Below are 14,628 nucleotides of genomic sequence, written 5' to 3'. Positions count from 1 at the left end.
GTAGCGTGGCGTCTCCGGGCTAAAGCACCACTCGCGGCGAGCCCTGACCTCTTGCCCTATTCTCTCGCTCTTTGGTTTATTTGATCTTTCTTTCATTCTTCTGTGTTCCTTAATCATGTTACTCTTCTTTCTTTCCTTCTTCCATGCATTCTTTCCCCTACTTTGTCTCCTTCGCTCCCCTTCTGTGTTGCTTGATAATCTCCTTTTCCCTTCTTCAACCACTCTGTCCTTCTGTCTCCCTTTAATTCAATTCTCCGCTGACTGATAATCTGTTTTTTCTTTCTCTTTTCTCCCACTGAGCACGCTCGTTCTCTTTCACTCCCTCTTTCATTCTCCAAGTTCATTGATAAGGTCTTTTGCCCTTTTCCTCCCCCTCCCTCGTATTTCATATTCCAGTCCTCACAGCTTGAATCAATAGCAGTTTCGCAGCTAATTCCACAGCTCTACATCAATACCCAAAGGCTCCAGTCTCCTCCATCACCCCCCTGCCTGCCTACTATGAATATTCAAATGCGTATTATAATAAAGTGGTTTTTCTAAATGCATTAGCACTCAGAGGGGAGGGGGGTGTTCCATCCCAAATGAAATTTTCACCATTTTGAAGGAAGTGACAAACACATTTGCAACCTGATTCACAGAAACAAAGAAGAAGAAGATGCTGTTTAACAGATGATGAGTTAGTTTGGCTTCATTTGGAGTCTATTTATTTTTAAAATGATTTATTGTTTTTCTCAACATGGAGATCTCTTTTTTTGGTTTATTTGCTACAACTGCAGGAGAGGCAGAACAAAGGAAGGCCAGAGCGTACCACTGAGAGCTTAATGAAGTGGTTTTCTACATGCATTAGCAGGCAGAGGCGGGTTTCATCTCAAGAGTGAGATTTGGAAAAACTAGCACGCTCTCTTACGAAGTGATTGACGGCATAAAATCTGTACAAATGATGCCAGTTTTGAGGGAAAAATGAGAATTCTGGAAATAATCACAGAGGTTCTAGGTTTGTGATACTTGAGGGATTTGAATGATTGTCTTCAGGTGGTGCATTTCTTCCCAAAGTGTTCGTATTGTGGATTAAATCTCACACTGCTCAGAGGACAAACCAGGGCCAGCATGTAGCACCAGAGCCAAAGACATGGCTTTCATTCTTCAACCCCCCTCCCCTCCTTATTTTTTCTATCCACACACATTTTCTCTCCCTCCTTCTATCCCTCTATTCATCCCTCGCTCTGCCCAGCAAATCCAAAAGTTGTGTCGCCATAGCAACAGCTGCCGTCTGCGAAAATTACCTAAATCCCTCCCTTTTTTTTCACTGTGTGTTCCCTGTGACATTCAATGGATACTGTTTTGATGTGGGAACACACAATCGAGTCGGGGGGTGAGAAAGGGGGGAGAAAAAAAGAAGAAGAGGAGGGTAGAGAGGTGGATGTTAGGGGAACAACAGAGCAGAGCAGCAGAGCAGAAAGAGGAGAGGAGGGATTAGAGGTGGAAAAGCCTGGTGGCCAGACATACAGCCAGTCAGCCGGAGACAAAGTGAGAAAAAAAAAAAGAGTGAGACGGAGAGCAAACACAGACAAGGACGGACGCAGGAAAACAGACAGACAGACAATCATGCAGACACATAAAAACAAAAAACAAACAAACAAAGAGTAAACAAAGAAAGGCAAGCCAAGGGCACACAAACAGCCAGCAGGCAGACAGACAAACAGAGAGGTAGGCAGGCAGACAGACAGACAGACAGACTGACCCAGTGAGACAAGGCAGAATGTGAAACAGGTAGCAGGCAGAGAGGAGACAGGCATGTGTCGCCATGGTAACACCGAAACCAGTGAGTAAAGGATGTAGGGAGAAAAAGGAGAGGTGGTGATGATGGTGGTGATGGTGGTGATGGTGGTGGGGGTTAAGCGGGATATAGGAAGCATGCCGTACCCATGGTAACACAAACGGAGAGATCCTGAGAGAGGAAGTGAGGCCAACACACACACACACACACACACCACAAAAGGCACATTAAGAAAGTGGGAAATCTCATTCCTCATATCCCAGCATCCATCACCCATCTTCGCGTGCTGCTACAACCTGATTTGCATCACTGTGTTTATGTCGTATGATGTGCTTATGAGAAGCCTGAGCCTGCTTCCATGTGGCCAATTAGTGCCTCCAACATGCCATTTATGATCCTCAGACTTTGCCAGCGAGCTGCAGTTTTATCTCGGTGATGAAGAAGGCATGTAGTTGTGGAAAAACCCTGACGGATGGTGTAAATTATTACAGCTTGCAGCATTATTCTTGGTTGGATGGCGTACAAGGCAATCTGTTGTCTTATCATGTGTGTGAGACAAGGCCAGTTTCCAGGATCATGGCTGAGCCAATTCGGCAAAGACAATCACATTCAATTGAGATAAAGCCTCTGTGGAAATCATGTAGCTGGGAAACTTCCCCAGAACGCTTATCAGACGCTAGTAATTACTCTTCAGCAAACACGCCAGCAGATTTGCAACTATTGTACCACTTAATCAGAGCATTGTGAAAGCAAAAAGGCTTGTGGCAGAATGTGACGAAATGAGTCAAGTTGCTTGACCTGAATGTGCTGCTGACTACAGTGACTGTCATTGCCAGGAAAAGAGTCACCAAACACAGCCTGCGGATTTACACTGAGAGCTAGTAGTGTAAGCATGGTCTCAATGAGCCCACTGTCATTGAAGAGAACAGAGCAAAACAGAGGAAGCGGCACAGAGCACTAGCAGCTAGCGGCTAACCAGCTACTTCAGTTTGCGCCCGCTGCTTTCAGAGCCCATCAAGAGCAGCCACAGCTGAGCTCAGATGGAAGTATAACTTTGAGGAACATGAAAATGCATATGGACGGGACTATTCAAAGTTAATTTGTCGCATAAGTAGTTCTGCTCTTTATTCTATTTACAAAAAAAACGTCTTAACCAACTCATTCAGTATTCACAGAGCTCACGTGCTCTTCAGAACACAGATTGTTACCGCAGGTATCATTGAAAATTCCCCCTTTCCCCGGCGTATTTACCATTGTGTTCTGTCATTAATGCATGCTCAACTCATAATTACTATATTTCCAACAGCACTTTAAGGCAGCATAATTGCAGTGTGCGGCAGATGGCTGTTGGCTAACTGGCTTGCAGTTACGCCTAATGGCTATTTGCTATCGGTGTAAAACAGGCTAATGGTTCGCTGGCCAGCAGCTATAGCTTAAAATAGACAGCTGTCCTGTGTGGGCTCAGCCAGAATGGAAATGACTATGTGCTCCTCATTATCTGCTGCGGTGAATTCACCACACAATCATTGTCCATAAAAGCAGGAGAAGAAAGTGATGAACATTTCTTCCCCGTCTGATGTCTGAGTGCACTGATTCAAAAAGGTTAATTTATGCAGAAAAATTGGACCATGTTTATGTCTAATTATAACGGCCAATTCTCGTGGAAAATAATTATCCTGGTGAATCTGAGTATAACAAATGTAAATCGTTAATGGTTGTATATAACGTAACTGCTGTTCAAAGCCAGACTGTGTGGATGTTTATAGTCAGCATGCTCCACAAAAGACACTCATTCTGTTTTTGTCTGCAATTTTGTCTTCCGACTCAAGAGGGAAAAGAGGGGGAGATGGAGAATGTATATTCCTTTTCAAACACGGAGACTAATTACAAGGGATTAAGTAATTGCATGGGGAATAGTCAGGAAATCTTTCTCAAAACCTTTTGTTCCAAACCCCATTAATTTCACCCTGCTCCGTCTAGTGCATAACGGCTCGACTTTATGCGAGCTGTTTCAAAGGACAGAATCTACAAGAAATGTTCTGTGCTGTTAAGAACACAGCACATCATGAAGGCGGAGGCACTGAAAGCTTCAGTGGAGGAGGAAGACTACGATTCAATTGAGGCTTTAAAAGTCATGCACCCACACTCTAACTTTACAGGGGAAGTGTTTTATGTTGGGGAAAGTTTGATGAAAGTACACTACCTTTTGAATATTTTAAAACAAAATAATTCGTAGGCTGCTGTGTGCTTTGCAAAAACTCTTTTAAAAAGTATGTATGAAGGATGAAAAGCTACAAAAGTATCTCTTGTTTATAAGACAGATTTTCTTTCTTTAGTTTCACTTGTTTCAAGGTCTCGAAACAAAGTATAATGAGGAATACATGAAAAACTTACTGCCCTGATGGCAAATTATTTTGGTATACCTGCATAGCATTAATACACAGGCAATATCTAGTATGGATGGCTGAACAATTAATCAAAATATTACTGAAATGGAAATATGGCCAAGTGCAGTATCCAAGCCAGGAAGCTGCCATGTTTTGTTTAGGTAGAAATGACAACGGCATTATAGTGAATAACTGTAGTGCTGCAAAGAAGCCCTGGCCTACAAATCTTGTTCTCCGGATGTAAATAAAACCCCAACAAATGTCACATCATCATGATTTAATAGCTTTTTTCAGTAAGAATGAAAATTGGGATGCAAAGAAGATGATTCCCATTAACCGTGAATCGTATGGCAATCGTAATATCTGTCAGAAAAATCACAATATGATTTTTTTTTTTTAAGTTGCACGACTGTGGTATCAATGAACATATTCGTTCTGCGATGCAGTTCAAAATAGAAATGAAAGAGATGCTGAAGAGTGATAAATGTGCAAAACGGCAGCAGAGAAGCTACAAGGACAGCTCAGACCATTTGTAAGAGGTATAAAGAAAACCTCCTAATTTACTGCTAAAATGAGTGAGTAAGTGAGTCGGGATTCAGGAACACATCAAAAGGCTTTTGTATTGACAGGGGTGAGTTCAGGTGGTTCAAAGACCTTGAGCTGAAGAGGAGCTGGAGGTAGTCAAGGAAAAAGAGCTTTAACAACCTTCTACAGTGTGGCAGAGGGCTTCACACCGCGTAGACTCAGACGGGTTAAAGCTTTCATAATCGTTCAGTGAATGGAGCGCAACACACACACACACTCACGGCATGACGCACATCACAACACCTGCACCGGTTGCTTTGTTTTTTTACGTCCACACACCTGTCGTCAACACCCACATCATCGTGGATTGATACGTGTCACCTTATCAAAACTATTGTACTATTTTCCAGCACTGATGCACGCCAACGGTCTGGAAAATCAGTATTTCGGAACATGTCGACTCCCAGTAGCCCATCCAGGCTACTGTACCATGACTACCTATTCTGTCTGTATCACGTCTGGTATCAGATGACTCTATCCTACATGACAAGGTTGGTTTATGTTTACTTTAAATGGACCTCTACGTCTAAATTCACCATATCATTCACATTCTTCACAATATATACTGTTCACAAAACCAATGAATGAACTAGAAGAACTTGGTCTGTTTCATGTGTTACATTAATGCACATTTTTTTATTATTACCAATGTATATTGCACATATTCTTTGTTCTGTGACACACGTTCTCACTCTCAGCTCGTCAAATACGGCAGTTTCATCAGTGGCCTCAAGCCTCAAACTGTGACACACTACATACCCCTCTAGCGTCAGTTTTGAATGTGAAGTGCTCTGCTAATAATACCTAATATGCAACATCTGGTTACACTTTCAGAATAAAAGCCTCTGTAGTCAAATTACCAATACGGTCTGATATAAAAAGTCTGCTTAGATTTTCAAAATAAAGCTTGCAGACAAACAATTCACAGATTATGACTGTCAATATGTCTTTTGGACTGTTATTAAAGCAACATTATGTCACTTTTTACCTTAAATTAACAGCCTCAGAATTATGTTGATGGTACAGTGTCTTTTAATAGGGTGAATGGTGTCTCTGTCTCAGCCACTCCGCCCCCCCATCACTTGTTTCTGAACTACTTCAGTGAGAGGGTAGGATCACACTGTTACATACATGTTTATAGGGCTGCACAATTAATCGCAAAATAATCTAAATGGCAGTAGTACTAAGTGCAATATCCAAATCACAAGAACTGCAATTATTCTATAAAGGTAAAATGTATCACAAAACAGTGTTTTAATGAAATTTTGTCGTGCAGCGGAGATGCTCTGGCCTACAAAGCTTCTTCTCAAGATGTAATAAAACATGTTTGTTTGGCAGAGACCAAGATAAACACCACATCATCATGATTTTACTAGTTTTTCAATGACAATGAAAATTGTGATTCTGATTCTGAAATTGATTATGATTCACACTAGGCTCCTCTGCTTTGCTGAAACTTGAATTTGTTGCTGCAGAAATCCCCTTTTGTGTCAATTTTGTTTGACTCTCACACATTTTACACACTATATAGGCACACTAACATTGCACACACACACTCAAGTTTCCATACTCGGTGTGTAGGATGAAGGATTCGGTCACTCTCCCCTCATATGACCCATGTCGACTCTTATTTTGGATCACCGGGGAGCGTCGGTGCTTTCAGGGGGAAACAGATCGAGGCCTCTGTGGTCAGAGCTGTCTGAACTCTGGGACTCCCAATCAATCCTCTCCCTCTCTCTCTCTCTCTCTCTCTCTCTCTCTCTGACTTCCCCTCTGTGTTTCTCATTGCTCACTCACCCCGTCTCCGCACCGTGATGGAGGTCATGTGTGGTCAAGAGCTGAGAATGGACAATCAGGCTGCAGCCGTAGCCACTATTATGACTGAAGCTCATATCTCTCTCTCTCTCTCTCTCTCTGCCGGCTCCATACAGTACAGCCATATTACCCTGCTCACTCCATCTTTATCTGAGCAGTACAGCAGTGGGATTACTTTTTCCTGACAGGTAATATAAGGGATTACAATTGAAAGTCAGTAATAGCATAAAAGTAACTGATCCAGGTACCATACTACTTTGATAACATGGCAGGTGAGCTTCTTTGCTGTCTTACCAGGAGATGGATGGGTGGAATTTTATCAGTTTTGTCCACCAAATCGGTGAACCTTCATCCAACAAACACCTGGTTTTCTTCAGCTGTATTTTCGCTCAGGGGTGCAGCGTAGTAATGCAGTGTAAATGCATTGTTACTGATTCCAGATGCATGTCAGATTCAAGGTGGGCAAACCTGGTTGGTTACTAAGCTTTCCTTCAACACGACCCCTCTTCTCTCTTGCCTTGCAGTAAATAAAGCAGTTTTTATCTGACACACAGTGCAGCCACTGCAACTCCGAAGATAAGCCAGGCTGAAATCATCATTCAAAAGTTTCTGTTCCAAATCTCCTTCTTGGAAAGAATGAGTTTGTCCGACATGGCTTTCAAATCCAGGAGACAAACTTGTACAGCTACACTGGACACTGCGTCCTCTTGCTGGGCTGTTGTTTTAGTTTCATTAGGGCTCCCAATATTCTTCTCTGCGCCATAAACTCCTGCCACAGCTTAATGATTCCCCCAAGGGACTCCCCAAGTTTAGCTAGCTTACCCCGCCATGGATCTATAACCTGACGTGATGACGTTGTCGCTTCAAAACGGTGGATGAATCAAATTCTTTTTTAAACATCTTTTTTCATATATTTTTTTTGTCAGGCGCCTAACCATACGGTGTTTCAAATTGAAATTTGCTGACCAAAACGTATGAGATTATTTTCGGCGATATTCAAAAATCCTATTCAAAAGTCTCTTTGTTGAGGGAACCAGGGAGATGCTTACTTCTGGCCTACAAAAATACATCATCCCTACACAACTCTATACAGATGTTACAGCGTCAAAGTGGAAAGAGCCATGGGTCAAATTCCCATTTCATAGTTTTATTTTAATAATGTTCCTCAGTATGGAATAGTCTCCTGTATATTTTAACAAAATAGATTCACTGCAATCTGGTTTTATTATTTTCAGAATGTTTTCCAGCAGTTTTGTGGGGGGTGGATTTAAATACTACCATTCCCATAAGCCTCAGGTGTCACTGCTGTAGAGAAGAAGCCAGTCAGGGGCATAAATCAGAGCTGTAGCAAATTTGGCATAATTCACCGTCGCATTTGGGAACAAAAATACCATGGAGAAATATTTGCCTGGAATCTCTGAATCTCTGCCAAAATTTGAGACTTGTTTAGCAATTCAAATAGGGTGGTGATGTGCCAATTTCTTTCAGTTGGAGAATAATCGACCACTCAGAGCTTCTTGGGAGGGATTAAGAATGGGAACATCTTTTGTAGGAAGCTGACTACCTAGCTAAAACCATTAAAACTAGCTAGAAGCTAGAGAGTCTGCTGCAGTGTCAGACCTCCTGGAGGAATAAACACCAGAGTCACATCAGATTCTGCTCTGATCTGGAGCCGTTTCCTGAGAGCTCAGAGATTACTCTGTAACTTCTGTGATTAAAAAGTGGCTTTATCTTCACTCCTGTTGATCAACCTGCCCACAGCAGAAATTCACAGAGGTGACCTCCAACGTCGAGTATTTATGTTCTGTAATGTTGACTGGAGGGGAAATTTACTTTCACGAAGGGAAGATACCTTCGATGTGTGCCATTACTCGCTGGCTCACAGCTACAGTAATCTGGCTGTTTGCATGAGTAATATGAACACAAATGATCCCATGGTCAAATTTGCTTTGCTGGTGGTGAACACACCATTAAACAAACCACCACTGCTTATAAAAATCTGTGCGACGTGACTCAGGCACAAATGTTCACAGATGAGGTAATGGTTTAAAGTTTTATTCACGTTAAGTTTAGTCTAGTTTGACAAATTTTCTAACCAGGAGGTAGCAACAGGCGACCATGTGAACATTTGAACATGTTTGGAAATATTTGGGATAATTCATTCATTTTAATGTAGAATTCTACATATTATTATATCTTTAAAGGTCCTATTTGTAAGCAAAGTTGAGTTCTGAGTCTCATTTCCAAATCGTCAAAAACTGACGCTTTTGGATTGTAGGACGGGTTGGCTGCCATCCCAAAGCATCAGTATTTAACGAGTTGGGAGTGAGACTCAAAAATCAATTTCTATTATAAATAGGATCTTTAATGTAACATGAGTAAAATTTAAAAATTACCTCATCCGTGAAACATGAGTCACGATGACAGATTTTCATTGGTAATGGTGGTTATTTAACAACTCCCATGATCCCACACTACTAAAGTCTTTTGTTTAATTTTAATTGAGAGACCCCTCGTGGCATTTTGTGAATTTGAATTGTCATTTCTTCGATCTTTGTGAAAAATGTTAATTTACCTGCTCCTCGCAGCCTTTGGCGCTTTTTTTATTAAAGTACCACACGTTTTTTAACACAGCGTCTCATCTTTTGTGCTGAATGTTCAACCAGAAGAGTTTTATGCCCGTGTCAGCCTTGGAAGAGCTCCAGCTGACAGTCACCTCACATTGTTTATACACAAAATAAACAGGACTTTTACAACCTGAAGCCTCTGGACGTGCAAAGCAACTCCTCCCACTTCTCGAGTCTATAAAGTAAAGTAATGTAATCACTATTTCAATGAGTAATGACTCATTAATTAAATCTTTTAATTAACTTGCCCGACACTGCCCGATTACCCTTCACTGCCTTCCTGTAAATTCACTCTTCCTTTGCTTATCTTGCCTTTTACATTTTTTAAAGTTTCTCCAAGTCTTTTTTTCTCCCTCTTCCTCCGTTGCTATGGTAACTCTCTCCCTCCCTCCCCCTCCCTCTGTCTCTCACCCCCACTTTCCCCCTCTCTCTCTCTTTCTCTCTCCCTCTCTCTCTCCCTCTCTCTCTCTCTCCAGCGGCTGGTTGGACGGTTGCTATAGAAACAGACTTATTTAAAAGAAGAGCTAAGAAATTATCTTTTTCTCGCGCTCTCCTCAACACGCTTGCTTTTGCTCCGTCTTTCACTTGCCCCATCATGCTCGCCCTCCCCCTCTCCCTCCCTCTCCCTCGCTCTCTCTCTCTCTGTCCCTCTGTCTCTCCCTCGCTCTCTCTCTCTCTCCTTCTCTCTCTCCCTCCCTCTCTCTCTCTCGCTCTCTCTCTCTCCCACTGTCTCTCTTTCTCTCCCCTTCTCCCTCTCCCTCTCTCTCTCTCTCTCTCTCTCTCTCTCTCTCTCTTGCTTTGCCTCAATCACAGCCAGGCAGACCTACTCTTTTATTTTCCTTTGGCCCTCGTCGTATATTGTGGATTTGCACACACTTGCACACACATAGACACACAAACCTGCAACCTCGCTCTTTCTTCATCGGTCTTGGCTGAGACCTACACACACACACACACACACACACACACACACACACACACACACAGCGTCACAGTACCTTTCTTAAGGAACATACAAAAAAGACACCCACTTCTTCTTTCCCATGACAATCCCCCCCCTCTCTCACACATACACACAAAACACACACCTTCTAGTTTCACTTAGAAGAACATCGCATTGATTTACTTCGCATTTATTAATTCCACAGAGATTTATCACAACGTTAATGAAAAAACTAAGTCCTCCAATTAAATGGCCTACCTTTTGGGATCTTGGTTTATGTCCCCTGATTAGACTTAAGTCTCCATGATGTGAGTGTATTGATTGATTGATTGATTGATTGATTGATTGATTGATTGATTGATTGATTGATTCCACTTTATTATCCAGATATTTTTTCTGAAATTTGTCTTGCATCTCAAGAGAAACGGTTTCACCTAAATAACAAAACATAATTGAAAGAAACGAAAGAAATACCACAAACATATTGCATCAGACATTACGGATAAATGTATGTAGGTTCTCACAGTAGAGCTGCAATGATGAATTGATTAGTTGTCAACTACTAAATTAATTGGAAAATATTTTGATAATCGATAACTTGGTTTGAACATTTTTTTAAGAGGAAACAACACCAAATTTTCTGATTTCTGAATCTTAAATGTGAATAATTCCTGGTTTCTTCACTCTTCTATGACGGTCAACTGATTATCTTTATTGTTGTGGACAAAACAAGACATTTGAAGATGTCGTCTTGGTCTTTGGGAAACACTAAGGACTTATTTCACCACTTTTTGACATTTTATAGACAAATCAACTAATCGCTGAATGGAGAAAGTAATGAACAGCACCACCTCACAGCATCAAATTCAATGAGCCTTTTTCTTGGAAGATATTTTAAATGTAGGAAATTCACAGGTGTGAATAATGAAATTAATGATGGCTGAATTCCAATTAGCTGCTTCAGTTTCAAGGTCCTGGTATTGTGCATCTTAGCTCACTGTCACCCTGTCACGACTTAATGGCAAACTCGAATAGAACAGAGCCATTGTTTGTACCTGTGCTATTGCTGCTATAACAAGTCAAAATGTCTGCAGTGAGAAAAGGCTCATTAAGAACAACCATGAGCACACACACACTCTGTGAAACACACACAGTCTTATCTCCTCTCCCGAACAATGACAAATCTCACTCTGACATAATCTTCACCTGTGACGCCACGACTTCATTTACCGCCACAGGGCCGAGAGACGAGCAGCGTGACGTCACTGCCCCCGTTCACCGCCACCGCTGAGAGATGCTCGCTTATCTCTGCTGCACTCAGGCATATCAGGCTTCACTGAGGGGAGATAGTGTCACCCCCACCGCCACCACCACCACCACCACCACCACTGCCACCGCCGCCTCACCCAACCCTGCTCTCGCCTTCTCCTCTCCTCGCCTCATCGAGCCTCGCCATGCCGAGTGGAGCCCGGGGTGTTATCAGCTCCTGATAGTTATCGACTTACATTAAAACATAAGAGGGGAGAGAGGAGGAACAGGCAGATAGACAGACAGAAGGAGGATGGAAACACAAACAGAGTGGGTGGTGATGGATACCCGCTTTCATCATCTGTAATCATGTTGTCCATCTCCATCTTCAAATCGCTGCTTCTTCTTTTATCACCGTTTAAAATCCACCAAAGGAAAAGAAATAAAAGGGGATGGAGGGATATATTGAGACTCGGTCGTGGTGCCCACGCAATAAAATCATTTGGTTACACAAGTTCAGTTTCTGATAAGGGAAATAAGTTTGGAAAAGCCTCTGTGGGAAAGATTGGAAGGCGCTAAATGTTAAATTAAGTGAAAGTGGAGCCAGTGGATACTGGGTCTGTAGGGTGTATAAAAATGAGGATTATGATCGTCACACATTGGGTTTTTGAAAGAGAAAGTATTAAATATTACAAACTTTTCCTTTAGCAGAAGCTTTGGTTTGGATAAGATATGGTGTCTTAATAGAATTAGTAACTGCCTGGTTAGACAAGGATGAAAGGGATGACTGGAAATACAATTAGATGGTAACGTACATACACTATATGTAGTTTAATGGAATATAGCATGGAAGTGGTCTACCACTTTACTTTGAGAAATACTATGTTTTCTCCTGCAAAAGTCCCTTTTTTCCACATTGAACAAAACAAATAAATGTTTTAAAATGTTATATGTTGCCTGAACACAAACAGCCATTCCAAAATCCCCCCAAAAGTCTAAAATTGGCAGAACTTTGATTTAAATGCACGGTATGTACTTTCTGCCACTGGAGGCCTCTCAATCAAAACAGTGGAAACACTCATCGTTTGATGATGTTGTGAAGTACGGTGGGATCATGGGGGTTGTTGTCGCCATTGTCGAACAACCATCATAGCAGATGAAAATCTGTCTGACATGACTCAGGCCAAAACGTTTATAGACGAGGAGATGTAATACAGTTTAATTGCCATTGTGTTTAGTCACGTTCACTGACTTACTGTCTCACTCTTTGGCATATCATCTGATGTTTACCTTGAAGTTATATATATAGCAACAGACGACCAATTGAAATGCACCATTACTTTGAGTTAAATTGCAGATTTCACAGGGTTTGAACATTGTTGAAAATTGGGATAATGAAAGAGCACAACTCAAGAAAATTATAGCAAAGGTCTAGTCGTTTTTAGACATTTAAATGCAGAAATGTTACATATAAAACATCCAGCCCTATTAATCACTTGTCAAAATGACATGGAAAATTCTGATGTTTCTGCAAACCACGAATATGTTCAAATTTGTATGTCTTGTACGTACCATATTGATGTTTGCGTAATATGTGTATATGAGCTGACTTTCATGTCAGGAGGTGGAGTTGATGGTGGTGAAGACAGCCGCAAAGCATGAGACTGCTTTTCGAGACAGTGTTTCACCATTTGTAAGCATGAAACCACTGGATATTTGTGACGAGATGTTGAACATTTTCTGGCAAGAAAACCAAAGATACCAAAAACCAGATATTTTGACAAGACGTCAGCGATATTTCCAGTTGTGTTTGTGGTAACACAACCAGGTAAGCCAGAACATGATCTTTTCCTAACCACATTTTGATAAGTAATCACCAAATTATTTCCTTGATGACAAAGGATGGTGCAATACCATATTACATAATGTACGGTATAAGAGCAAGTACACACACACACACACACACACACACACACACACACACAGAAACACACACACATCCAGCAGCATGCATAATCCAGGGCAAAGACAAAAGGGAAAACCTTGTGATAGTGATCTTGTAATGGATCAGATTGATTTAATTCACTGCGCTGGACAATTTCTCATTCTTAATCCTCAAGATGTCTCTGAATGGATTTTATGTGGGAGGCCCATTCAATTGTTCTCTCTCACCTCCACACATGAGACTCTCAGACAACCAGCGAGCGAGCAAGAGAGAGAGAGAGAGAGAGAGAGAGAGAACAGGCAGACAAAGAAACAGAGAGAGAGAGAGACAGAGAGAGAGAGAGAGAGAGAGGGAGAGGTAGAAACTTAAACTACCTCCACACTAAGCTTATTTGATCTCGCAGCCCTTTTTGTTGACATTTTTCCTCATATAAAAGGAAGCACTTTTGTGCTTTTGGTGCTTTTATGCTTGATGTCTGCATTTCTTTGAAAGCCTTCCTTGGAGAGGGTGGCCAGTTTGGATTCTCACTTTCCCTTCCAAAAAAGCTAAGAAGGGTTACTTCCAGCCTTTTATCACTTTTATTGAATACTCATGCAGAGAAAGGAGACCCACTTTATTTATCCTTAGAGGGCTGGAGATGCTGTCGAGGGCGGAGCGTTGTGCATTGCAGCGTGCCGCTTGGAGCAGCGGTGAAATATGCTGGAAATGCCTGGAAAACTCCAGGCCCTGCTCTCCCAGGAGAGCCCCATCTATAATAGGCCTGGCTGTTTCCCTCTGCTCCCTCGCTGCAACCCTCTCCACACATAAATCTCTGCTCCCGAGCCCTGCTCTCCTCCTCCTTCACTCCTGTTAGCTCCCGCTCCTCCTCTGCATTTCACTCCCACCTCCCTTCTCCTTTATTCTCCTGTGCTTCTTCCATTCCTTGTCCTCAACTCTCCTTTGCTCCTCTGCCCTCTTCCTCCCCCATAGCTCTCCCTCTTTTCTTTTCTTCTCTTCTCATCTACTTCCTCCTTCACCCCAACCCTGCTCTCCTCCTCCTTTATTCTCCTTCCTTTCAGCATTCCCTCCATCCTCCTCTTTCACTCCTCTACTGTCCTCATAACCAAATTTCTCTCCTCCTTCAGCCTCGCTCCATACCTCCATCTGTCTCAACACCTCCTCTGTCCATTCATCTCCTCTACTCATCTACCCCTCTCCTCTGTCCTCATCCTCTTTTCTTCTCCTCTCTCCTTATCTACTCCTCTGTTTTTCAATTTATCATCTCACCTCTTCTCTTTTTTCCGAACCTCTCCATACATAAA

At 42.0% G+C, this 14,628-nt stretch overlaps 1 protein-coding gene across 1 annotated transcript in view; it reads right to left on the bottom strand.

Annotated features, from left to right (window-relative positions):
- The window catches only part of kirrel1b (kirre like nephrin family adhesion molecule 1b), a 67,981-nt gene extending 56,404 nt beyond the window's left edge, over window positions 1–11,577 (bottom strand). The window contains exon 1 of the mRNA XM_073491644.1: window positions 11,491–11,577. Coding sequence (XP_073347745.1) covers window positions 11,491–11,577 — 87 coding nt within the window. The remainder of the gene's footprint in view (window positions 1–11,490) is intronic.
- Between the last annotated feature and the right edge of the window lie 3,051 nt (window positions 11,578–14,628).

This window comes from Pagrus major, chromosome 21 (genome assembly GCF_040436345.1).
Source record: "Pagrus major chromosome 21, Pma_NU_1.0".
Lineage (NCBI taxonomy): Eukaryota > Metazoa > Chordata > Actinopteri > Spariformes > Sparidae > Pagrus > Pagrus major.
The sequence above is the reverse complement of the archived record's forward strand: the minus strand, read 5'-3'. Positions and strand labels throughout refer to the sequence as shown.